The sequence below is a fragment of the Ascidia mentula genome, chromosome 3 (assembly GCF_947561715.1).
Source record: "Ascidia mentula chromosome 3, kaAscMent1.1, whole genome shotgun sequence".
NCBI lineage: Eukaryota > Metazoa > Chordata > Ascidiacea > Phlebobranchia > Ascidiidae > Ascidia > Ascidia mentula.
In genome coordinates, this window is record NC_138568.1 from 15760650 (window position 1) to 15788609 (window position 27960).

The 27960-nt window shown below is 36.6% G+C and overlaps 3 protein-coding genes and 2 pseudogenes across 3 annotated transcripts; 1 reads left to right on the top strand and 4 right to left on the bottom strand.

The window, feature by feature from the left end:
- Positions 1-1587: 1587 nt before the first annotated feature.
- LOC145895308 (uncharacterized) lies at positions 1588-2190 on the bottom strand (annotated as a pseudogene).
- Positions 2191-2211: 21 nt separating this feature from the next.
- LOC145895749 (uncharacterized) lies at positions 2212-3476 on the bottom strand (annotated as a pseudogene).
- Positions 3477-4900: 1424 nt separating this feature from the next.
- LOC145894848 (carboxypeptidase B-like) lies at positions 4901-9298 on the bottom strand. The gene is made up of 13 exons (XM_082983509.1): positions 9234-9298; positions 8778-8853; positions 8548-8648; positions 8194-8314; positions 7668-7769; positions 7283-7381; positions 7108-7215; positions 6853-6940; positions 6438-6499; positions 6113-6250; positions 5965-6049; positions 5735-5843; positions 4901-5005 (listed from the first exon to the last, which is right to left on the bottom strand). The coding sequence occupies exons 1-13, from the start codon at positions 9296-9298 to the stop codon at positions 4927-4929; spliced, it is 1233 nt and encodes a 410-aa protein (XP_082839635.1). The 3' UTR covers positions 4901-4926.
- A 2594-nt stretch (positions 9299-11892) lies between these two features.
- LOC145895030 (carboxypeptidase B-like) lies at positions 11893-16717 on the bottom strand. Its single transcript, XM_082983774.1, has 13 exons — positions 16653-16717; positions 16291-16366; positions 16063-16163; positions 15703-15823; positions 15032-15133; positions 14454-14555; positions 14287-14394; positions 13733-13823; positions 13348-13409; positions 13042-13179; positions 12895-12979; positions 12488-12596; positions 11893-11971 (listed from the first exon to the last, which is right to left on the bottom strand). The coding sequence occupies exons 1-13, from the start codon at positions 16715-16717 to the stop codon at positions 11893-11895; spliced, it is 1239 nt and encodes a 412-aa protein (XP_082839900.1).
- A 2114-nt stretch (positions 16718-18831) lies between these two features.
- LOC145894331 (baculoviral IAP repeat-containing protein 8-like) lies at positions 18832-27916 on the top strand. The gene is made up of 13 exons (XM_082982884.1): positions 18832-18978; positions 19163-19233; positions 19344-19449; positions 21072-21118; positions 21242-21291; positions 21769-21954; positions 22211-22265; positions 22703-22865; positions 23056-23155; positions 23440-23596; positions 24775-24881; positions 26215-26348; positions 27197-27916. Exons 1-13 carry the CDS (start codon positions 18951-18953, stop codon positions 27388-27390), a joined length of 1398 nt encoding a protein of 465 aa, XP_082839010.1. The 5' UTR covers positions 18832-18950; the 3' UTR covers positions 27391-27916.
- Positions 27917-27960: the final 44 nt, after the last annotated feature.

Here is a 27960-nt window from a genome sequence, read left to right on the forward strand (position 1 = left end):
ACAAAATCACATCTTCTCGGTTGCCCTTCAAACATGACCTCAACGTTTTTTACCAAGACGCAAGAGCTCATGAATGGAGTTTTGGTCGAGTACTGATGCTTGCATTATTACCACTCTCTTCTTTCATCAGCTTAAAATGTGTTTTGTTTTAGCAGGGTTAAAGTGGTCATTAACGTTGTCGTCCGTTGCAAACGTATTAACCTCTTTCACACCACCGGCCGAAACACTAAGCTGGAAGACTGCCTTTACGTAGTTCATGTACGACTCTACAAATATGCGTACGGGCTGGCCACTGGCATTTCACCTCTCCTCTCAAAATAAATGCTTTGCACAATGGCATCAGTAAGTCCATCAGAACATCTCATTAAACGAGAAAGCGGAAACAAGAAAACGTAAATTGGAAAACAACTTCGCGAGAGACTTGATATATTTTCTATTGCTTGACAGAGGTTTAGACGCGAATATAATTACCTGATGACAATAGTTTTCTTCCACCTTGTCTCTCCGTATGAATGCACCTAGGTCGAAACAGTGGTCAAGTGTTTACAGTACATAGAATTTATATTATTGGCTCCAATTTCCTTTCTAATAGTTTTTTTTTGCCTATGTTACGCGAAATTATTGTAAAGTCGTAGGTTTTGTATTGTTATTCACACATTTGCATATTCAATCGTGCATGACTAGTTGGTATAATTCTAGTTTATTTAAAACCAAACAGAACATTTATAGGTTATTAGCCATGAAGACTCTTCATGTTTAAACATTTACAAACACAAATCTCGCGAAACTATTAATATGTGACGTATTACATTCCTTCTGTTACAGTTGCGACAACAAGCTTGACCACAGAACTTCAAACAAAGTATGCGCCCTAAGAGTGAAGGAGTTTTGCAAAGGAATAATCTAATGTGTTGGAAATACACCTTGTGACGGAGGATGCCCCTCCCACTTCCAGTGTCCAAATACATCTTGTTGGAAACTTTCGAGTGTTAATGATGGAGATCCTTGCAATGACTGTTGATAAATAGACATTTACTGATTATCTTGAGTTGATAACATTGAACAGTTGTGTACTATTGTGTGTTGGTCGTATAAACGTCCTTGCCGTTTTCAGAAATATAATTTAGCTCATAGGAATTATAAATATGACCAATAGTGCAGCTTTTATCAACGCCGCAAAATATTACACGCACACAAACATTAAATAAAAGCAAAAATAATTTAAATACTTCCTTGCGGCTCAGATGCAGTTTCGCCAAATGGAGTTTACCAAAATTTGTCGGTTGATGGAGACACCTCCAAAAACAACAATCATAAAGAACTATTCAAAGTTTTCGAGGCCAACAGTTTACGAGGAAAATGCACATAAGAAGAATCTATATCAAATGAAATGCCTTAGATAATCTTCAAGCTTTATCTTTTCCGCGTTTTCTCAACAGTTCACCCGTTGCATGTGACAGGTTTTTAGTTGCGTAAAGGGCGTGTTGTGAGGTAGTGGAGAGCCTTTTCATTTTATTTTAACCTAATGCAACTGTTAAACTAGTTTATACTGTAATGTACAGGAAATTTATAAAATTGGCAATACACTCAATGAAGCAACTCCATTGCGACCAACTTTTTACCATAAGGCATTAAAAAACATTTCACAACAGACATGTCAAATGGCAGAATATCATAATCATCATTTAAATAAGAAGCAACATAAATGCCAACAGCAAAAGATGAAACTGGTGTTTTAAACAGTTCTTTCATTGTTAAATATTTTTTAACCACAAAAAACTGGGATGGATATATTAATTGAAACAATATCATTTACTTCAGCAATTACTGATTCCCTTTTAATGGTTGAATTTGCAATATTTGCTACAGAAATAATACAACCATTTAGCAACTGGGCGTTTTTTGTAATGCTGCACATCACTTCCTTCAAAACTAGGCAATGAAATTCCCTGAAAAATTGTGTTTATAAACACAACCTGGAGGTGATAATAAAAGTTCCTTTTTAATGGAAATCAAAATGCTTTCATTCTGATGAAATGCATGTGTTTCCACTTGCTCAAATGGTTTATAGCCTGAATGCAGGCATTGTTTTAACATCCCCAAATAACTTTCAAAAGGAAAACAGTTAATTAGTTCCAAAGAACCATAAAGATCACAGTCGTCTGGCAAATGAACTAAACTGTGCACATTATGTGTTTATTACCGAGTAGATCAATTCCAAAAGGAAAGGAAACGTTTCATAACACCAAGGCAGCCAAGGTGCATGCAATCCAGTACAAAGCTTGAAACCATTGGGATCCTACACTCGATTAGTACAGAAATCCCACTGTGGTGAGAAGAGCATGAATATGAGGCAAACAATTCATCAGTTCTAGGCTGACAGTTAGTTTCCGAGTGTGAGCCTTAATTTTTTTAAAGATGACCTGGCTGGGGCATCACAAACAAAAAATGCAATTTTTGCTGAGATTGAAGACAACATCATTAATTACAATGGGATTGAAAATGATTTCCTTTAGATCTGTCAAAAACCTGTTCAGCAATGTATTAGGATCTGGCATCTCCAGGTTCCGAGATTTTTCTGAGCAATAGATACCAGCACAAATTGGCCGCATCTTTGTTTTATGCACTGACACCAAGATTGGGTATAACTTGAAATTAGGTGAATGTCCAAATAAAGGCAAACTATCTATATTTATTACTAAGCAATACTGTACACATATACAACAGTTGCAGTGCTAAAAAATAACCCAACAAAGATTTTAACGATGATATTGTAGGATTAACCCAACAAAGATTTTAACGATGATATTGTAATTACGTGTTCAGCTGCGATTGAATTGTTTCCTGACCATTGACTCCTTTCGGTAACAAACCAAACGTGGGTTAGTTTGTTTATTCAGAATACACCAAGACACGAACGAAGATCCGCGGGAATACAAACATTTGATCCCACACAGGCAAGTCAGAATGTAGAATAGATTTCACCACAAAACCACAGAAATATATACACATGAGTTCCTGCGGTCGCGTGAGACTACGGTACAATATTTGCAGGTTACGAACGATTCTCCTGTGCCGTTCCAGGAACGGGAGTTATTTCCTGGGCGGTACAAACTGCAAGTCATTCAATTACCTCACGGAAAAGTTTCATGCGTATGAAAAACACATTACATCATAGCATAACGTTACAATATCCAATTAGGCATGTGAACATACTTGCCTTCTACCATGTGTTCATAGGCAAGACTTGGCTGATGAATTAGCGTTTTGTAACTACAAGGAAGTTCATTATGAACCTGTTGTAGTGACTTCAAAAGTGCAGTTACAGCAACTTTAGCTACATGTACATGTGATGAAGCCCATTCAGTAATTATTTCAGTTACTGTTAACGGTTGCTTTACTGCATCTTGTCCATTGTGTGTAACTGTAACTACAGCAGCTGAAGATGAAGACACATGGTTTTCATCTGGCAACATTATCAACATTAACATATAACACGAAAAATTAGGTCTTACCTCACTGCAAATCCTGTCGCCTGTTGTTCATATCCTGTTGAACAACACTAAAAGCAATGGTAAAAAATGTACTTGTCCATAAAACCACACAACAACATAAAAAACTACCAGCAATTGCTAACGAATTCGGGGGAGAATCATTTTTTGAATGTTTATTGAGGCTTGAGTGCGGTTCAGCCATTTTGCTTTGCACACATCTAACTTTTTCGGCCATTGGTTGTTCTACGAATACCACCGAAAACCAACTTGAAATGCTCTTGCCAGTGGGTGCGCGTTTGCAAAGTGGTGGCGCAGAGCCGTTTTGTCGCTACCTACCAACTATGTAAAAAAGATTGTTAGTATTGATTTGTATCACAATTGTTTGCAAACATTAAAGATTATAAAATGTGCAATAGAAATGAACACATATTTTTCAGTCAGCAAAAATTATTTGATAAAGTAATTCTTCTTTACCCCAAACTTTTAAATAGCCTAATCTGTGAACTTCTGGTAATAATACGAAACATAGTTTTCATTTTTTAACCGTGTCATGGATAAAGCGATGGTCGAGGTTCAGAAATCAAAAGTGTATATTTATTTGATCATTATCTTTGAAACCGGAAGACTAAACCATATCTAATATTCGGTGAAAATCCAAGTAGCCTATGTTTATTTAGTTATTATCATAGAGATATTTTGTCAAAGATAATCGAAAATAATCCAAAAGAGTTCACACATGATCAATTATAAATCGGCCATAAATTTCGACTGTATACAGTATATGACTCGCCTCGCGCTATTATATTATTACACAAACTAGGAAGATATTTGAAATGCTCCTAATTTGTAAAGTTCACTACAAACAGTGAAGAAACCGATATTGTCAGTGGAAAAATAACACGGCCCGCTGATACATTGCAGAGTTTGGCTTTGGCCCGCAACCAGTGAATGGTTGGCAACCCCCCATTTAACTAAATGGTAAATGCTTTTCCTTTATGTTTAAACGAATTTTCAAAAATACCGACTTTTCGAATTTGCATTTTTTGAGTTACGTAGGCCAGTAATTGAGGAATTTGTCAGATTGTGTGGAGGGAAATAAAAAGTAAACTAATTGGGAAATAAAATCCTCTTAAATTTGCACTAAAGTTCCCCTCATTGCTCAGAATCGCCTATTTCTATGCCTTTCTCAGTTGCTAAAAAAGACGTTTTTTTGGTTTACAACCATATTTAAAGAAATCTTGTTGGTGAAAACCTATGTTACAACTAAAGCGTTGAGGGCTATCTACCCGACTTCATATCACTGGTTCTACGATACATGCTATTTGTTCAAGACACCTTAAAACAGGTTTGCTGCTATTGATCGTGTTTTTTGCAAATTACAACACAGTGGATGACATTTGTTGTCACCCATTTACATGTCGCTTGTATTTCATCAACAGCTACCATTCAGCACATAGCTGGCGATCACCTTCAATCCAGCAAAGGACTCCTCAGAGGCTGGCGCGATTTGGCTGTTAAAAAAATCCGTGTCAAAAATGAATAACAGTCGAAAGCACAAAAGCTTTGTTTATTTAGTTTAACTTCAGTGGCTAAATTACGAAGCCTAACTTTTTCTCATCAAATTTAGAATATTTTCATACGATTTAGCAGTTTGCAGCTAAATAAGGGGATAGATTTGAATCAAGCGTGTCGCAATACCTAAATCAGGATATTTGAATGAAGGTAGTATTACAGTGTCAGAATCAGGATCGATGCATAACGGTACACAACTTTAGATGCACCACAAACGTCTCATTTTAGCTGAATTACTGACGGGACATTTGTTCCGTGCGAGTTTTCCTTCGCTGCTGTAAATCTTAAACTAATGTTATGCTCATTGTTGATCTAAAGCAGTATTTTTCAACCTTTTTGAGCCACGGAAATCTATTTTTATCAAAATAATCTTGCGGAACACCAAATTGTTGGAAGTATTGCGTCATTATACTTAACCAGCAACAGGCTTGCGCAATTACATTCTTATTATTACAAAACGAGTCTTATTGTTTCACAACAATGGAACATTCAAACTGGTGATAATGGATGATTACTTTCATAAAAAAAAGATTTTCGACCCGTGTTCCACGGAACATCAATCAAACTAATAAATTTCTTGCGGAACACCTGAGGATCTTTCAAGGAGCACTGGTGTTCCGCGGTCCACCGGTTGAAAATCACTGATCTAAAGAGATTAAATTTCATACCTTGCTGGGAGATTAAATCCATAACGTCCTGTGTCTCTCAACTCAGCCGCAAAACTGCACTTGGCAACATTGTCGTAGAAAAAGTCTGCAGTACTACCGGAAGCAACGTCTGTAAAATGGCGATATGGTTACAAAGATTTAAATATAATTGCTGTTGTTTGTCTGTCTTTAACGAGATATAGAAGCACTACAGCATTCGTGCCAAGTACAAATTCTGTAAGGGTATTTACAAATAACTTTTGAGATGGATCCCTGATCAAACCTCTTTCCATGAACCGCCTGGATTGCAGCAACGCTGGCCGATCCAATTTCATTCTACATAAATATGAATTTATCTTTACCGGTGTCAAGCTTCATGGCACAAATTTTTTTTCAAACCAGCAAAGTTAGATCAGCGGGGGCATCTGTGGTGTATCCATATGCGTACATCCAGTATTGACTGTAGGCGTGAATATCGATGTAAGCTCTGACATCGGGAATGTTGAGCACAAAATCTCGTTGTGCCCGAACTTCTATCTGCGCACAATGAGTTAAATTAATTTTACCTGAAACAAAGTTTGAAATCCCCAAATTTAACAGTGTCAAAGATCTGCAACTCCGTAAGAAACAGACTGACTGATTAAGTTGAAAGTACTTGATTGCATCATGCTAAATTTCATGTTTTCTCAAACCGTTTACTGTTTGCGAAGTTTAAAACTCATACCTCGGACCACATAGATGGACCGTAGTAGGCATCGTTGCATGGACTAGAACTTGCACCTTCGCCTGTAAGCGTAGTATAAGTTTCAAGCAACTTGTTTTATTGGTCACATCTTCATTGGTGGTTGGTTTGAATTTTTAAAATATCAATCACAAACTTGATATACAAACAAAATGGCCAATGCAGTTGAATATTTACAAAACCGTCGGTTTTGATATCTTTTATAGAAGATTTACAAAACATGTTTTTAAACTTGATATCTTTTAAATGATGTAAGCTTAAAATTTTAGACGTTATTGTGGACTTTATCACAGTATTAGGAATTTGCCGTTATTGTGACATCAAGTTACCAAATGATAGACCAGATATCACAATCTTTGTTTGTTTTATGTTGCTGGGTATGTTGCATTTTACATACCTGACCATTTAGCGTCCCAATTCCTGTTTGGATCAACACCGACGCAGAAAGGTTGATTTGTCGACCTTGTTTTCCTCCACATGCGGTCCTGTGTATTAGACAACAAGTATTGCTTTACCATGACAAGTTGCATCTCATGTATCAGGTTTTTTAAATGTTTAGTTGTTAAATTTAAATTTTTTAATTCCACCACCAGGGGTTGCGAGAACCCTTGGTTAGGACCCACCGCTGTGATGTCTTTATAACAAAACTTACCTCGGTCCAAGTGTAAACGTAGCCGTCTGGGTTAGAGCTTGGAATGATGTAAACGTCCACGCCATTAAGGATGTTCATCTCCTCACTGCCGGGTTGTGCCTCAACAAACTACATGTACATAATCAAATAAATATTTTCTCAAAGGTGATGGAAATCTTGGACGTTCGACACTCACGTATTTGACAGCATAGAGACATGAGGCGGGACTGACCCATTCCCTGGCGTGAATTCCACAGTTGATCACGAAAGCTGGATTGCTGTCTGACGTACTGAGCTGGAGTGGGAAAAAGGCGGATTTACTGTGATATTTGGCGAAGAAGATCGAGTTTTCGTTTCAAGTCAAAAACCCGATAGGCGTTATTAGGCCTGAGATAATCATTTCAGTTCTTCACCAGTTAATCGAAGCTAATATGTAAGTTAAATCATGGAACACTTTTTTCACGGACACACCTAATATATAATTGCAGACGCATTGCCAAAATTGTGCACAAAAATTATGATACCAAAGATATTTTGCAACAGCGAAAATCAAAATCATTGTGTTTAACTACATAAATTACCCTGATTCCACTGAAAGTTCTTCCTTCGAATGAACTTCCGACCTCTACCTTAGAAGCGATTGCTGGGTAAGCGCTCGCAATGTTGTCGACCCAAGCTTGGATCTGAGAACAAACATAAACCAAAAATAACATTTAACCATACATTTTTCAGTGAAGAGAAGTTACGGCACAACTTCCATTTGCTTATCTTAAATGAAAATAGATTTAATATTTTCAAAATGCAGCAATAATTGCTTGCAACAGGTAGCAGGACGTAGCAGAAAAATCAGTGAGTAAGAAAAATATTATGACACCACAACCCAACGTGAATTGTAATCATTGAATCGACGTTTGGTTCGACTGTTTGGGATAAATTGTCAAGATCAACACACAAATGTATCTTTAAACGTCGAAGTGTTTTTTGTGTGGCAAAATATTACCATACCAACAGGAAAAGCGGCTGATCCAGCTTGGCTTCAATGCCTTTGCTTTAAAGCCTGTGAACCTTGCTATTGAGTGGTTTTGATTTTTTTTAATTCCTTCGTACCTCGTCAAAAGTGTGATAAACATCGTAGGTAAAATCAGCCACACTCATTTGAGCAGGTCTGTCAGATCTTTCGTTGTCAATGTTTGCCTGCACGTCTTCAATGAACACCTCGTGGTTGATTCTGAATAAAGTTAATTTACATGATAAGTTTTATGCGTTGCATTTCATTATTTGCCATCCTCACGGTCTTGGCATTATGTTCTGAACTGTATTGGCTTTGAACTTTACAAACGAGCATTTGAGGTGAACTACAAATAATATTTTAATTGAAGTATATTAAACTGTTAGTTTACGCTTAAGTTGTCATGACTTTGTCTCTTTGAGGCACCAAAAGGGTGCCGGTGTCCAAATTACCTCATGCGAGTCAAAAACACTTTGACGGCGCCCACGTAGATACGAGGCACATGAATATCAACAGGGGCCTTTCCTTTCGGGCTGGTCCAAAAGTCGATGTTCTAAAAAGTATTTCGTGGTAAAACCTAACAAATAACGTTTCTAATTCCAAACTGTAGTTGAGATGGTTATTGGAAATCGTAAAATATGACCTACAGCGCTTCAGAATTACGTTTTATGAATATTCTTACCGGGAACTGTTTGGGAAGAACGTTAGTGAGAACATCCTTCTGCTCTTGGGTGGGATAAGCTCTCAACACCTGATCACTGCGATGTAAACACATAAGTTAGAATGTTCGAAGTTACCTACTTTTATTCAACTGTTTTTTTGGAAGTTTGATTTTACGGCTTTGTTGACGTTCAAAGTCGTAATGCACCAACACTTTATAAGACTTGGTTGGTAGAAGGGCAAACGGTGGCCTCGATTCCCCGCGTAACCAAAACATATAAACATTTGTATTTAATGCAGATAATGGCCATTACAATCTGGATGATTATCACTAAACATTTAAATGAATTCTTAAAAAAGCCTACATTGGCAACAAGGTAGAAGACAGATTAAACCGCATTACTGGCATTCCTACATTGCATTACACACTTCTGTAACCCGATAACAACAAGTCAAAGACAGCTTGCGGTTTACTTACTTGTGAAAAAGTCTTTTGGCTCCAGTGGCCGCCAACACTGCAAAAAGTAAGATTAACACCTTCATGTTGGTAAATTGTACGGATTACAATTGAAGATCCGTTACTAATTTACGCTATATATAATGTGGACCCATGTGTGTAAACGTGACATAGTTGGCGTGGCTGTGGGAAAGATGCCATACGGCTTTCCTCTTGTTTGTGCTGCCGCATTTAAAACTTTCTTGTGCGCTACAAATTTATTTGTGCGCAACGCCGCTTTGCAGCCACAACATCTGTTGTGGTTTTAGTGCTGCATACGTATATGTCCATTGCAACATAAAGCAAACCAAACAAACGACAGTAGAATGTTAACAAGCTAGCGCACGCCTTCTACGGAAATGATAAAACTGGCTTTTGTTGGTTTACAGACAGCGACTGCATGTGAAAAAATAAGGCAAAAGAAACAATGCTTATTTTTAAGCCATATTTCCCCTAAAAGTAGCGCGACCCACAACAAACGATTTGTGTTATCCTGTTTGTCTGTACGTAGATATGACAATGCAGACATTACCTATTTGTCACTTTAGGAATTACCGGAGAGAGTCGCATGCGATTGCGTTATCGATCCCAAATATATCTTAATGACAAGTTACCGTAACTGTGGGAGAATAATCTACGCCCCAGTGTTGTTTGCCTGGGAACAGTTGCACGTGTTGTGTGACATGTTGCTAACTTCCCACAAGTGCGGCCTTTTTTTAAAAAGTTGAACTCAGTATAGAGGTCGTGAGCCCAGACTTTAAAAATAAGTTAAGTGTGTTTGACACGTGAAACGCTTTGTCATGGTGGTGACTGTTTATGGCGATTTACTCCGTGGTCTAATTCGGGTCATAATTTGGAACACGTGGGAAGTACAACAAGCATTATTATTAATAAAGTGCATGTGACACGGAAAAATAAAACATATTAATAATTAAACTAAGAGATGTTCATAACTTTAGAACATTTCTGGCGAAAAAAGTAGCTTGATACGACGACTGGTTCCTGAGATACAGCTGATTAAAGTCGCATTTTTGCCGCTGCGAACGAAATCGTGCGAAAGCGAGATATTGTTGCGTGACGTCATAGAAGGCGCTTAGGTCGTGCGCGAATGCTGGCAGCAAGCCTTATGCGTAGGAATGGAAAACATTGTAAAACTAGTTTAAGCATAATATTGCAATAAACAGGGGAATTAAAGTGAACAAGTGCAATAAACGGATTTTGATGTTAATTTAAGCTGAAGACAGATGGCCGCTGTTCGACCTATTATGTCTTATTTAGTTGTGTAATAATAAAACAGTTACTGGGACAGGGTGTTCTTGTTATTACAGCATTTATGATCGCTAACGTGATACATGAACTCTTGGAAACACGACAGAGACAAACCGTTAGTTTAGCATTGTCGTTTTGTCCACTCACAGTTATGTCGTTTCTGCTTTACCCTATGGTCTTCCGTTAATTAAGGACAAATAAGCCTTTGATTCGTGACGTCACAATGACAAATTTTTGTGTGATGCAAAATCCTTTCCTATCCTTTGAGGTAACGTAATCTGTGGATTCTCCTATGTTTGAAACTATTCGATATCTGCTAAAACAGGCGCCTTCTCCTATCTAAACAATGCATTTTTTCGACGCAAGCGCCTAATGTGATGTCCTTTTCTCCTTAGCGCAAAAGGTTTACGATTTTTGGTCGCTGTTACTGTTCGTGCAGTTTTCTACATTTTTTAGTTGACGTAGAACCGTAAAACTTTGGATATATGTTTGTTGTAGATGTACCTTTAGTTTTACGCAAAGTTGTCATGGCCGTGTCATATGCACTTTAATTCCCCACAATCAACCACTAATGTATTTTTCGCAATATAGTTTGTAACTAGAAATGTTTGAATCATCAAATTAAAGTCAACACAAACGTGAGGTTAAAGTTTTGACTTCACACCCAAAATGACGTCATATAATGTCATTGAGCAAAGAAACGCACCATCCCTGTCTTATCGAAGAGTAATGCCGTTGCTGCTATACCCTTTGTTCTTCCGATAATCAGAAACAAGAAACCCTTTGGTTTGTGACATCACAGTGACATATTTTTGTATGATGTAAAACCTTGTCCTGACCTTTGAGGTAAAGTAATCTGTGGATTCTCCTATGTTTGAAACTATTCGATATCTGCATTATAGGGCATCTGCTCCTATGTAAACAATGCATCTTTTGACGTGAGCGCCTTGTGTTGCGTCAAATTTACTACAGAGAAAAAGGTTTACGATTTTTGGTCGCCGCATTACTTTTCGTGCAATTTTGTTTGTTGCAGATGTACCATTAAATTTACGCAAATTTGCAATGAAAGTGTCACATGCACTTTTGGGACAGCGAATAACGTAACCTTCTAACCTTCGTAAATTGCAGTCGAATTTAGCTTTGTGGTTATGCTCGTTACGCATCTGAAAATACTCCATCCTTTCTTGTGTTTTGACATGTCTGTTCTCTTTATGTACTTTCTGCGGCTGTCAGCAATCCAAACTGTTTATGCATTTGGTCGTGTTGTGCGGATAAAACTTTCGCGCCACAAAAGCGTGCATCTTTCAAAAAATAAAAAGCACTGCAGTGGACGACGTTTGTTGTCACCCACTTACACGTCGCTTGTAGTTGATTAACAGCTACCATCAAGCACATAGCTTGCGATCACCTTCAATCCAGCAAAGGACTCCTCGGAGGTTGGCTGGATTTGGCTGAAAAAAAAAAATTTTGTTAAAACTGAACAACATTTGAGAGCATTGTACAATTATTACTATTACAGGACTGGTCATTTCAGGAAATTTTATTTCGCTTTAGGGTTATCGCCAGTTTAGTTACAAGTTGTTCAAACAAACAAGAATATACTGCTGAAAAAAGGAAACGTTATATTCAATGAAAAATGCCACTGTTCCCGTCCTCAAGTAGCCTATAAAGTTCTTCGGACGTATTATACCACTGCATAGGCAGCGAATACCATGGGATCGATTGTAATCTGTGGTATCAGAATCAAATACTGACAAAAAAGTCACCTTTATGACAAGTTATTCCAGCTCGAATTAAAGGTTTGTTGTAGTGACAGAATCAGGATATATACATAACGGTACATAATTTCAGATGTGTGCCACAAAATTACTGACGGGACATTTGTTCCGTGCGAGTTTTCCTTAGTTGGAGTAAAGCTTAAACTAATGTTTTTCTTAATGTTGCTTTAATTAGTTTAAATTATATACTCTTCTGGAAGAATGAATCCATAACGTCCGGTGTCTCTCAACTCAGCCGCAAAACTGCACTTGATACCTTTGTCATAGAAATAATCTGCCGAACTACCGGAAGCAACGTCTGCAAAATGGCGATCATTAGGTTACAAAGATTGACATTTAATTGCTGTTATTTTTTAAATTTGTTGGTTGAACAAAAATGAAAAAAACACATATTTGTAACCAAGCTAAAATTAAACAAATGACCAGGTTTTATGCGATATATTTGTGTTTTTTGGCAAATTTCAATATCTTAAAATTTATCCGCAACTAGATTTGATCGACGTTTTAAAGAAACTAAAAAAAGATAGTCATGCTAATTTATTGTAAACACTGTCTTGTACTCATACTTAGTACAAATTATATCAAATAGTAGTTACAGATAACTTGTGAGATGGATCCCTGCTGATACCTCTTTCCATGAACTGCTCGGATTGCTGCAACGCTGTCTGTTCCAATTTCATTCTACAAAAACATAAATTTATCTTTACCAGTGTCAAGTGTGATGGCATAAAATGTTTTCAAACCAATAAAGTTAGGTCAGCGGGGGGAGTCGCGGTGTATCCATATGCGTACATCCAGTATTGACTGTAGGCGTGGATATCGATGAAAGCTTTGATATTGGGAATGTTTTGCACAAAATCTCGTTGTGCCCGAACCTCTATCTGCACACAGTCAGATAAATTACTTTTACCTAAAAAAGGTTAATAATCACAAAATAATTTATCAACAAAACTGCATCTTAACAAGTAATTCGTTTTTTTTTGTTTAATATACTTCCTTTTTTAACAAGTTTTTGCAGTTGCCAAACAGTTTTAACTTAAACCTCATACCTCTGACCACATGTAAGGACCGTAGTAAAGATCGTTGCAGGATATAGGGCTGGAACCTTCTCCTGCAATGGCGGGAAATGTTTTAAATACTCTGAGATATTTACACCCATTCATTGAGGCTGTGATTAAACGCTCTAAAAATGACATATACGATACGACAGCTGTACTAAAAAGCGTGATCAAGGCCGCCCCGTTCATGTAGGCAAGCCAGGTAAACGCTTTTGGTAATAAAAATTCCTGTAGTTTAGTTTTTGTTTTGTAATTTGAAGTTGGAAACAACTACACTAAATCCAAGTCTCAGTCTTTCAATCCGATTCTTGCAAATCGAAGTTTATATACTAGCAAGTTATTTTAACGTTGTAATTATACGACAACCATCTCCTACCGCCCCACTGTGCATCCCAGTTTCTGTTCGGATCAACACCATCGCATACATTTCCAGCGTTTACGGACCTAGTCTTCCTCCACGTGCGGTCCTACACAGACAGCAATCAATGCTTTCCTTCATAGCCATGACTTAATTTGGCAAAAAAATATGTTTTGCTATGACATGTTTTCTGTCATTTATTTAAACTGCTTCGGTGTGCAAAAAACTTAATCTTCAACCAAAAGACAATTCAGTTCCTATTGCAAAAATTCCATGCAATAATATTAACAGAAATAAAAATTTAAAAGAATCCACAAATAATTAGTTTCTAACCTTATTTTCTGATAATTTACTGATAATTAATATTTTCTAAAATCATTGCAATTCTAGTACATATAATTAACGTGTTTATTTTAATCCCAATTATAATACTTATTACTATTTTTGCGACACTTTTTACTTCGGTGACATGAAAAATGGCCGAATAAATTAAAATTCATAACTCTAAATTACATAGTCATTTGTTTCGCACTACTAGGTATAGTGAAAGATATAGTTCTAATAAACCTTACATCAGACCAAGAGTAAATGTAGCCATCTGGGTTGGAGATTGGAATAATGTAAACATCCATGCCATCAAGGATTTTCTTCTCCTCACTGCCAGTTTTTGCCTCAACAAACTACAAATATGTGCAATTTTACTTAATTAAATGCCAAAGTTTGTTTGTATTTCACTCACGTATTTGACAGCGTAGAGACATGAGGCGGGACTGACCCATTCCCTGGAGTGAAGGCCACAGTTGATCACGAAAGCAGGTTTGTTGAAACCTGGACTTCCAAGCTGGCGCATAAAATAAATAGAGTAACAGCAGAATTTGTCACAAAATGTTTGCAACACATTTAAATTTAGTACGTCAAATTCTCAAAGATAAGCCAATAAGTCTCGCTTTTGTTGCAATGTTGGAACTGTTTCATTTTTTGCCCATTTATGATATCCTGGCAATGTTTGCATACCACATTTGCTTTAGTGATTCTAATTTACTGAACAATATCCGTTTGAGATATTCCTTATATTCGAATTGTTTAATTGTAATATTCTACTAAACCTTTTTTTTTAAGTAATGTCATTCTATCAGGGAAATAATAGATTAAAAAGATTACTGCTTTATTGTTATTTGCTTTAAGAAGCGAATGCTATAAAAAAAACGAACCCATCGACGTTAAACTAATTAGTGCGTCTTGGAATTATCACAGTATGACCATTGATAAAAAAAAACAATTAAACACGTAATTTCTTTACAAAACAAGTCGAGACACCTTGAGCGCGACGAATGCTCTTCCTTCGTATGATCCACCGACGGGCACCACTGTTGTGACGTCTGGATAGGTGCTTGCAATGTTGTTAATCCAAGAATTAATCTGTGCGAAAAAAACATGGAAATAGTTTGCGATTTTTTAATCAAATCCAGATAAAATTTGTACGGTTCACAGGCTTCGCAGCCAAGGCATTGCAGCCAAGCTGGATCAGCCACTTTTCCTGACAAGTCGGAGCCAGATCTGAAAAATCAAACTCCCGGTGAGGTTTGAACTCACGACCCTGGGCTAACCAGGCCCAACGTTCTACCAACTGAGCTCTCAGTGGCTTCACGGGGTATATTGTGGCCAAGGTACACTGGTGCGCAAGCGCACAACTTGTCAGGCGACCTTCACATGCGTAGAGGATCTCCACCACCGTAATCAGACAACGCAGAAGTAATTCCATGCTTACGCAGTGGGGCGATCCCGCCTTGCTATGCGTAAACATGGCATTACTTTTGCAGATAAAATTTAAACCTTATTTTGCTGATGAAAAACATAATTAATTAAATTGTTTTTAGTGTTTTCTTAAAGAGATGCGATGTGTGGTGTTTTGTCAAAACGATTTTGAATTGCCCAGAATAAGATTTTAAAAATCAACTTTCAGGTATGGCTTTGGTAATTTTTCATACCTCATCAAGAGTGTGGTAAACATTGTAGTCAAATCCAGCCAAACTCATTTGAGCAGGTCTGTCAGATTTTTCGTTGTTAATGTTTGCCTGCACGTCTTCTATGAACACCTCGTGGTTGATTCTGAATGAAGGCAATTTACATTGTTAGACCAACTATGTATTGCGTTTCGTCTATTGGAAATCATTCAAACCTTTTGAACTTCATATTAATAAAGTTTGAACATTCATGTTTTGTTGAAATTTAATATCAACTACCAGTGGCATGTTTGGGATTGATAAAGGTGAAGCCACAAACTGTGTTACTAATACCGCTAAAATGTACTCGGATACGCGCGTACATAAGTTTGTAGGTGACTATACCTCATGCGGGTCAAAAACACTTTGACGGCACCCACGTAGGTACGAGGCACATGAATATCAACAGGAGAAATTCCTTTCGGCTCGGTCCAAAAATCGATCTTCTTTAAAAGATTTTGTGTTAGAACTCTATAAAAAGTGTCATTTGTCACTGGATTAAGTTGTTATGGTAAGAAATGATAAAATATGACCTAAGAGCGCTTCATATTTTTAGTTTGGGTTTATGCTCACAGGGAACTGTTTGGGAAGAACGTTAGCGAGAACATCCTTCTGCTCTTCGGTGGGATAAGCTCTCAACACTTGATCACTGTAAGATGAACACATATGTCAGAATAGCCGGAATTGGGCAATTAATGTTAACAAAATGTCTTCTTTATTGGTTGGTTTATAACGGAGGTAATGATGAGCTACATCAATTCCTGGATACAAAATCTATATTTCTTCGAAAGATGGTGCCGAGACAAACAACACATTCGTATTGAATGCTATATAATATAACCTTTAAAGTCCAAATTATGATTATTTGATCAATGAATGAATGAAAGGTTGAAACCATACAGCAACACAGAAAAAAAACAAAGGGGTTTACTCACTTATGAAAGAGTCTTTTGGCACCAGTGGCCGCCAACACTGCGAATAGTACGATGAACACCTTCATGTTGGTAATTGTACAGATTACAATTGAAAGTTCATTGCTATTTTACCCTTTATATAATGTAGACCCATGTGTTCGCAAACTTACGTAGTTGGGGTGGATGTGGGAATGATACCATACGATTTTTTTCTTTTGGGTGCCAATGTATTAAAACCCACTGCGCTAAAAGCCATAATTGGGTCCAAAACCGATATTGATCTACATTGTGCACACGCATGGCTATTAGCGCCTTATTTTCTCTATAAGTAGCCTACACTAACCTAAAACAAATAGTATGTGGTTTCTAGTTTGTCTTTACCTGGCAGAGACAATGTAGACATTTCTCATTTGTCACGATAAGCGGTTATAGCCTACCGTTTGGTGTCACTTGCGACGGTGACATCGATTCCAAATATAACTTAACTTACTAAACCTGTAAAGGAAAAAGCTACGTCACAGCGTAGTTTGTCTGGGAACAGTTGCACGTGTTGCATGACATGTTGCTAACTTCCCATAAATACGATTTATTTTTGAAAGAATTATGCACTTAATATAACTCAGAAGGAGAAGATTAAAATAAGTTAAGTATGTTTGTTATGCGAATCGCTTTGTCATGGCGGTGACTTTGGGGTAAAAATACACCATGATGTGCAAAGGCTATTGTGAATTACTACGAGGACTAATCCGGGTAATAATTAATAAGATATGGGAAATATTGCAGGCCGTATTTTATTACAGAACAGTGTTATTTTTTTCTAATTCTGTATTTTAAAAGTCCCCTTAAACTTGGTGCCAATCTTTTGATGGGATTTTACTCCACTTGTGTTTTTGATCAAGTCACAATAACTTCCATTTTTGTGTGGCATTTTCCGTGTTTGCCGCTGATATAAAATAAAGACACAGTTCAAAGCAAAGATTATTTCGTTGTTAATTTGGTGTTATTTTTTGTTGGCCAAATTAATTTAAAAATAACTTAAATACATCACCTATAAAATCTTCCAAATAATAATTTGATCAGCGTTGGTAGGGATTTCCCCCATCTGCAGTTCTTTCATAATAGTTTTTGGTTGGTTCCTCATTCTTAGCAAAGTTTCAGTTCCCGTATTACAGCCAGTTCTAAGATCTGGCAAAGGTCGATAATTTTTATCATGTGATGATTAAATGCAAGCGATAAAATGTGTAAAAGTAACAGAAATGCATTTGTGAGTTTGTTAACAAATTGTTATTGTATTCCGCTTGTTGCGCGGTAATTTATTTGAGCCATAAATTATGTTTGTTTGTTTGTTGTTTATTTTATATTCAAAAAGACATTGAGCAAATCTTAGCGTAAAAGTCTATGATTTCCTTTTTCAATTTCATTGAGCTGCAGAAAGATTCAGTGTTCAACCTTTTGCAATGTTCAACAAAACTAGTGATTTAATCAACTCCTATTTTTAGTTAATTGGATATTATATATGTGGTTAACAGAGTGAGGATTAACTGTTATGTACTTTTAACTAGTTGCTTTTATTTGCTTGCTGGTAATTGAGATGTGCAACTAACATGCCATGCTAAAAATATGTACAATATACTGTGGCCCTTTAAATGGAATCATGTGTATGATTAGTACAAAAAATACTCATTTAGAGACAGATTCACACACTGACACACCAGGTTAAGAACACCAAAGAGACGCTAGTCGACAAAACTTTTTTTCCAGTCGACAAAACTTCAAACGCACATAACTCTGCCGTTACTCGTGGGATTTCGATAATTTTTGGGGAAGATGCATAGATTGACACAACATTTATGAAAATGTAAAAATTAACAATTTCGAACGATTTTTGTAATGCATATTGATAAGCATTGTCATAAATCAGCTATAACTTTTTTCATAGGCCGACAGGAAAAATAATTCAACCACCGTTGGAAAGCCCTTTTAAAATCCCTTTACCACTGCTCTGTTATCTCTGTATTTGTGAACAATGCCTAATTTTTTTAGAAGTATATGTCGACCTTAAATGAATGTGTTTTTGGGTGACATGTCTGTTCACTTTATAACAGACAATTATTTGTCTTGTCAAACTTAATGCATTCTCCTGGAAGTTAGCACTTTTTGGTATTTTGATATTTTATTTATTTCTACTGCTTACAGAGTTTTTGTGTGATAAGGCTACTTAATAGATCAACATGTAGTGGTGCAAGATTGATCTGGTGTCACTGGACAATTTTGCAGTGGTGGGGTTATTGATTTGTAAAGCCAAGCTTATTTTCAGCAATGTTTACTTCTCCATCATCTGCTCCTGGTAAAATTACTACTTGTTTACTACTAAACAATTATATATACGCAATGTTATCTGTTTTTAAAAGTGCCCAATGTTCGTGATCTGCAATAACCAACAGAGAATTTAATTTTTTTGAAATTGAGGGTTATAAATGCATAGTTACACTCTCCGTGAAACAAAACTCACATTAAACTTTTGTTTCCAGGCCCAGTTTGTGTTGGAGTTTCACAAGACATTTTTAGTTTAACCAGAGGTCATCCAAGTTACACTTCAGCAGTAAGATTTTAATACTTTATTCATGAATGTGCTGTTAAATTTAACATCAGTTCAAAACTAGAGCAACCTTTCATTTCACAGCAAGTATTAAAATCGTTGACATTTTACAGGGACAAGTTGAGGATCCGTGTAGTCATTTAAGAGAACAGGCACACTCCCACGACAGAGCCAGTACCCCACTGATAAACTTGGAAGAAACGAACGACGAACCACAAGGTTAATACATTACCACCAATTTGATCAGCTTAAGTTTGGTTACTTTGTTATAAATGAGGTTGCTTATGCCGAATTCACAACGCAGAGCATACATGTTAAATTTGGTTGGAAAAGGGGCTGATTTTATCAACAGCACGGAAAATATTTTCCAAGTGTTTTCCTTTTGCTCTTTGCTGTAGATCAGTTGTTCCCAGCCCTAATTACATCATGTATACCATTTTAAAGTCTAGCACCTTCACTGTGAACCACCTGTTTGATTAAAAAAAATCATGACTCATCATAAGTGAGGTACCACCTTATAACCTTGCATTGTTCGAGGACCTAACAGCACATGATTTTTTAAGCAATTTCAACTAATATACTGTTATTTTTAACCCTGAAGAAGTCTCGCCGGATGGCAGACGAAAGGTTGGTTTCCAATAAACACGTTAGAAACTAAGTGCCAGAAGAGCAATTCCGATTAATTTCAACTAATGTTATAGACCAGTTTTGCATCTTTTGACAAAATGTCCTCTCGAACAACCTGGATGTCTTTCATGCACCACTAGTGGTTCAAACACCACTGGTTTTATTTTAAGTTAATACCCCTAAAAAGGTTATACAAATGTTTGGCATGTAACAGACAGCAAACATGTCATCTGGACATGCAAACTGTTTAATTTGTGCACCCTTAAGCTAGACAAATGAAAATCACCTAAATTACATTGCAGTTTGCAGTTAATTAATATTTATTGTGCAAAGTTAGGATTTAGCTTTAATTTACAACATAAATTTTGGCTGTTGCTTGCATATTTTTTATGCAGTGTTGCAATAGTTGTTAATATAACTGTGAAGAATGCCTCTTGCAACATGCAATCTATTTCTGCTCATTATTAGTCATTGTGTATGCATACATTGTTAGCAGTGCTGCTGAGTCATGATTGCTGGAACAGCTTTTCCTGTATTACAGTCTGCAGAATTTGTTCATGTTTTAAAATAGTGCATTGTTATGCCCCGCTGCCAACACTGGTTGCAGCACAGTTATTGCACACTCCACATACCCTGAAAGAACTCCTATTCATTATAACCTGTCCTAACCATGGTTATCTGATATGTTGTTTCCTTTAATTTAGTGATCCAGCCCCACTGATATTTTAAATAATAAACAATTGCACAATTTCTGAAAGTTTTAATTATTGAGAATCAATGCTAAATACTTGGGTGCAAAATATTTGGAGTTAATAACTTTGAAGATGAAAGCCAAAGCTAAAATGCTGTTATACATTAGTAATAGTGAAGGTTTCGAACACTAACTGCGTTCATCATCAGTACTACAATGAGTTCATGCAAGAAAAGCGTCGGGGTAATAAAGGACTGAGCAGGCAGAAGGGAAACAGCAGCAGCAACAACGCGCAACAAGCCAGAGGCATGTCGCGTGACAACAACGACGCTTTTCTTGCATGCACTCATTGTAGTACTGATGATGAACGCAGTTAGTGTTCGAAACGTTTACTATTACTAATGTATAACAGCATTTTAGCTTTGGCTTTCATCTTCAAAAAAATGCTAAATACCTTGTTGACCCAAATTTCTCATATATGTTCTTATTGCATGGATTAAAAGTTACAATATTACTTGTGTAGGTCGAGCACCAGCAACCAGCTCTGGAGGGCGTTGCAATATTACTGAGGTTAGTGTTACTGTACATTCCTTAACATGTACTGGATGTGTTACCACTATGCATAACATGTGTAGGGTGGTTTATTAGCAGCTACCAAAGGTAATAAGTTAAAAGTTGTTGTTTTAATTTCAGTACAAACACATTTTAGCACGTCTGGACCTACAGGATGAGACAGATCGCAGGTAAAAAAGCGGGTGGTGTGCTATGCAAACACAGTAGCAGCTTAATCTGTTTGGATTATGTTTGAAGCATTCATGCATTCAACCAGAAAATGTTACTCAATATTTTTACTCGCTGTGTATATTAGTTTTTGTCTTCAAACTCCCACAAAAATGGCATTTATTTTGTTGTGTTCTTTTAATATGGGATTTTCATGTTGAAATGAAAATATCAAATATGAATTCAGTATGGTTTGTTGCTCAAGCATAAATTGCTACGTGAAATAATGGACGACAAAGAACAAATCTCAAGATTAAATGTCAGTAACTTTTTGAAAACGACTGGAATTTTGCAGGCATTTCTGACATTTGTCAAAATTTATTTTAAAAAAAACTTATGCCATGCGGGTCACATGGTTACATATTACAAGTTAGTCTCTTAAAAAAATCACTTAAAACTGCACTTAAATTTGCTTATCCTATAATGTACAACATATTTAGAACAACATTTCGTTACTGGCCAACAACAAATGCAGCCATTGCGAAAGAGCAAATGGCCAGGAATGGACTTTATTTCTCTGGTGTTGGAGATATGGTTGAGTGTTACGCTTGCACTGCAATGCTTGGAAACTGGTCAAGCGGCCAAAATTCCATGTTAAGGCATCGAAATGCCAACCCTACTTGCAGGTACAGGTTTACACTTTATTGCAACAACTAACCAAGTATTAGGTACCTGGTAAAAGTTTTGTGTATAGGTTTTTAGTTTTGCTTATATCCTCTCCAGTGTGTTGACTCGAATTAAAGACATTCATGATGAAAAAAAATGTGTATTTTCACAATTTGGCAATGTTTTTTCAAAGCATAAAGGCACAAAAGTTGCCCCAAATACTCCATTTTTATATATTATTTATATATGTTTAAATGTGAACAATTTTTTTTGCAGGCATTTGGCCCTGCTTGATACAGACAACAGAGTTTCTATAAGATCTGATCTTTTGGTTAGTTTTTTTCATGTCAATACCATTGTAAAGCCATTTAACAGTATATTATACTGATACAAAAGTTGGGTAACAAGTTTGCACCTGCACGGTTGACGATTGTTTTGGCACAGTCATGTTAGGTTAAAATCTGGCAAAAAAGGTTTGTGTCATATGTGGCCAAAACCATTTCACACATCAGAACAAAATATTTAATTTTAAATTGTCTAAAATAGTTCAAGAATAAAGTTCTAAGATTAAGTAACATCAGTCAGCTAAGGAGCTAAAAATGTCACCATCGATAATGCTTCTATTATTAGCAAGTGTAAAGTAATTAGGTTTCAACTTCTGCCCTTTTGTCAAAACTAAATGCTTTTTTTAATTCGAACGCTTGACCTTTTATGACTGGCTTCTGATTATTGAATATAAAAGATTGTTAAGGTTCTTGCAATTTTTAGCATGAACCCAGACCTGAACCAGCAGAGGAGTTTTATTTTGAACCCTACTCAGCTACTATGCAGGATTACCAACGACGTCTCAACACTTTTGTAGCCTTCCGCCCCAATCGTAGTCTTCAATTCACTGTTGAAAGATTTTGTGATGCAGGTTTTTTTGCTACTGGCAAGTATTGTTTTCATTCTGAATTACCCTTTCCATATACACAGCAAATACAATTTCAGTTTTATAATTCTTGCTCGATTTAAAGGCCACATATTATACCGTAAAAGAAACTAAGTGTTGATTATTGCCCATTCCAAATTCTCACTTGTACATTGTCTATCTTGGTTTATTGAAAATTGTTGTATGAAAGGCACTGGAGACAGAGTTATCTGTTGGTGTTGCGGGAAATCTTTGAGTAATTTTCTTGCCAGTGACGACCCATGGGTGGAACATGCTCGATGGTCTCCAGGGTAAGAATTTGGAAATGAATGTACAGAAATAATGTGAAGAGTTGAAAGTGTTTTTTCATTGCGCTAATATTCTTTTTTGCTAAATAAATAAACAAAGATGTTTTTTAAGTTTCCATTTTTGCATGACGTTCTTAAAATTTGAATGCATATTTGACAGCACCAAAAATTTCAATTTCTGTTGTTGTAATTGTGATACCATGCAATAAAGTCAATTTAGAATCACTTTTTAAACAGAAATGTTGTGTTTTATTAAATCACAATGTTTTTTTCTCTTGTTTTCACAGCTGTCAGTTTTTAAGAGTAAAACGGGGATCTGAGTTTGTGCATCAGGTTCAACAGCAGCATCAACCCTCAGTTCCCAGCCAAATGCCACAAAGAAATTTTCCAAATGTTGAAAGTGGCCCAACCCGCATTCCTACACCCACCAACACAGAACCACCTGTAAGTTGGATTCAAATCCTATTTCATTTCTCCTAAGTTGCAACTTGCCATGTTTTGCAAAAACTGAAGATTTTGCTTAAATGTATGTAATAAGTTAAATTTAGGACGGGGACTTCCAATACATACATGCAGCCATCTAGAGCTTTTTGTGTGGCCTGTGAGGCAAAAAAATAATTTCAATATGGAACATTTATTCCAAAAAAAGCTAGAATTGGATGCAAGGTTTATAACTATAATAGTCTTTTCTGTTGAACATCGCCTATTACCTTTGTTAGTGCTTTTCAAACATGTTAGCAGGACATCTGATTCATTGAATTATTACTAGGTATCTTTTCAATAGAAAACATTATCAGCTGAGCAATCATAGCTAAAGTAACCGAAACATAATGTCAACAGCATCAGCATTCTTCATTACACTTATTACAGTTATAGTAACCGAATACAATTGGGTATAAACTATATTCCTGTTTGTATTATTGTTGTTAACATGTTGTCATTGTAACAAGAGTTCTCATATAGGGCGTGACAAGTTACTTTGCAAATTAGTAAATTTAAATTGGGGTGGATGGCGCAACATATGCAATAGAATGATCTGTGACATGTTGAATTACACTTGCACTACCCACATGTTTTCTAGTTTCAGTTACAACTTGTTACATCCATTTTAGTGTGTGGGATGGTGTGCAGTGTATAGAATGCTAAGTGGTGCAACATTACAGCCTGTCTGACATTATTGGCAATGTCACTGCATGTAAATAAGGAATGATTCATACACACATGGTATTTGATTTTCTGATTTGTTAATTGCCTTGAACCAATCATAATTAAATTTGGTTTGGTCAATGTGGCTTCCCTCATCGATGAAATAATTATTAACATTCGAAATAGAGGTTATTTTTACTTCCAGCTGTAAGTCACTAGTAGTGAATTAAAATGGCCATGTCTGACAGAACTTACATGCGTCATATGGCCCATGATTCATTACTCGTGCTTGCTTTGAAGTGAAAATCCCTCAGTGGCAAACAGGAAATTTTGACCTTTTGCTGATTGGCTATTTGGCAGTGCTTCCAGTTCCATCGAAACCAATTAAATATGAGTCAGGGCTGATTTGAGTTTTCAGTTTTTGTGTTCTTTTGCCTACTGCTGTAAAAACTATAGCTCTTTTTGGTATTGTTCAGAATGAAAGAACAAGGGAAGAGATGCTGGCATCTGCTTTGCAACAGGATAACACCAGAAGAGCAATTGAAATTTTTGGCATTGAACGTGTGGCTACTGTCATGAGAAGGTAAAAATGTTCTTCAACACTTGAGTGTTTAAAAAATCTAAAGCCCCAGTAACTGAACCACTGCAATTGTGTTTGACAACGTTTGTGTGTGTTAGTTTCAAGTTACAATGAATGAGGCCAGACATCCATTGTTGTAGATATTGACTCTTTCGCGGGGTTTGTCTGCTGTGCCTGTATCTCATTCCACTGACAATGGAAAAACACAGAATGCTCCCTTGTATGTAAAGTGACAAGTTTTTGTGGGTGTGGGTGAATTTTCAACTATGTACAAGATTAACTTAATGGCCAACACCAATATGGTTTTAAAATGTACTTGCATATGACTTTTCTCGTTTGTAGATTTATAGTTCTGTTAGCAACACCTTCATTAATTATTGCAAATCGGAGATCACGAATGTGGGTAATTATTAACCAGACAACGCACATATTCACCACGCAAATTTGATAGCATAGCGACATGTTCGCTAAATGACCTCGTTACAAGCTTAAAGTGCTCACTAGGATAAAAAACTTAAACACTGTGGTCCAACGTACAGCGAAATTAACAATGAGTGTTTGTGTGTTTGACGATCAAGATGCGCTTTTAAACTCTTTGAAAGATTTCCGTTTATGTTAGCCTTCTCGACACCATCTACTAGAACTATTTTCGGGTGAAAATAACGCGCTGTTTTTTGCTTGCATTCGTGCATGTGTCAATACTAAATGCCCCATCCTACTACTTACTCTACTTCCGTATCAATACAGGTCGTATGACTGCGTTTGGTTTCACAATGACGGCGTAATACTGAGATAAAATTTCGCACGTTGGTGTGACGGTGGAAATGTTGTCACAAAATATATTTTATCATCATCTGGCATGACTCCATACAATGTGAAATGTTTTGATTTTCATTTAAAGGATACAAATATCTTTCAATTTTTCACTTTTGTTTGATGTGGTAAATAGTTTTGTTGATTCATAATCTTTTGTCAAATATCTCGTTTTGTCACGGGTTGTATAGTGACACAGCATTGCTCCAGTGAGATACAGACAGGGCCACTGTTTCCAAATAATAGGTCACATCGGTGAAACTTTGGTGTGGCTTACAAAGATCTTTTGTGAAAGCTATAGGCTACAGTGGACGTCAACCATTGTATACCAAACTAGGTGTAACCCACCGAAACTAACCAAGGTGGTAGCACTGTGACCAAGTGAAAGTTAAAACCAACAGTGCCATTAGATGCCTAGTCAAAGATGACACTTATTGGGACGAAACAGTTGTCCTGTCTGCAGCTCACTATAAGAACACTATTGGCTCTATTGCTTGTAAATAAAGCATCGCGTTTGTTTTAGAAAAATTCAACGTGACAACTGTTATTATCACTCCGTCGAAGCATTGTGCGATGCTGTGATTGGTTCGTATGCTCCAAGTCGGACCGAACCTGATGATGTGGTTGAACTCTCCGAAAGCAGGTTACCTTCGTCATGTAAGTTTGGCTCTATTCTATGTTAACATCGAAACCAAAGCTCAAATTGTAAATTTCAGCAGGCTACTTATATATATTTATTATTAACTCATTGCATTGAATGTGTTAATTCAGTTGTGTGGCAGCGTAGTTTAAACCTGTGCTTTACCAAATTTCAAATTAAAAACATATTCTTTGACGAAATGTGTATTTTCAGTTGGACAATCACCATAAAAGTTTGCCGTGCCGTCCAATTTAATGAATGCATGATGTGTGTGTTTTGGTTTATAGAAAGATTATGATTTTAATCATTTATACTTGAAAGTTCACATTAATTGTTAAAAAAAAGAAACAAAAGGCTTACAAAATATTAATGTTTAATCACCTTAAAAACGTCTCTTTATACATGATACGCCAATGTACGTCTTAATATACAACAGCAAAGCGCTCGCAAGAGATTGTTTTTGTGAAAAAATCAATTGTTTCAAAGATGAAAGCCAAAGCTGTAAATCTGCTGGTAAACATGGACGCGTTTTGAACGCAATTGTTTTGAAACACTATACTGTGTTCATCTTCAGTTCTAAATGCTGCCACACAGTATATATTGTGTATCAAACATTTGCCTCCAGCAGACCTATAGCTTTGGTTTTCGCCTTTAGAACTATGCGCTCCAAGCATTTTGATCCTAATATCGTTTGTTACATATCCTTTTAACTGACGAACACCTGTTTTTCATCACATATTAGCTTGCTTATTATAATAGGTTTACAGGCTTTGCAGCCCATGCAATGCAGCCTAGCTGGATCAGCCATTGCATGAAACATTACTTGCTTCAGGTATATTAGTGTAGTCAAAAAGTTTGTGTTTAGCACAAGCCACATCCACGGGAAGAATTGAAGAGTTGGAGCAGATTCACCGATGCAAAGTTTGCCTGAATAATCAAGCGACTGTCGTTCTGCTTGAGTGCAGACACCTGTGCGTGTGTGCGGAATGTTCACGAATGCTTGTCACCTGTCCTCTTTGTCGACGTTGTATCACCGCGCGAATGGACGTCTACTTGTGACTTCCCTATGTAATTCTTATCATGTACATTTCTTGTTTGTTGTTCGTGCGAATAGCCTACCAGGCATTAAACAACTTTTGCTTGAAGACCTCGAATAGGCTTGTAAAGCCGTAACTTTACATAACTTTAGATATATTTCTTTTTGTATTGAAACTGCTTCTGTGAATATACATTTTAACATGGTTGTAGAATGGTTGTTGCTCTGTAAAGCGAGTTTTAAATTTCTGCAGCATATACGTCACTTCTTGACTGTGGTTTTTAGATGTGGGATGCGCGTTTCTTGCATTGACAAGACAATCAAATTAATCAACAAAAGTCCAGAATCACTTTCTTTTGTATACAATGTTTCTGTTTTATCCTGCTCTCAATTTACAATCAACGCAAACGTTTCTTGGCACATGATTTCGACAATCCAGTTTTCTGTTTACCCTGCACTTAATATACCCGCTTTGGTTTAAATCTTATGTTTGTTTAGCGCAAAAAAGTTGTCAATGTTCATTTGAATAAAAACAAGCTCAGAGAATGATATAGCCCAGGGTCGTGAGTTAAAACCTCACCGGGAGCTTGATT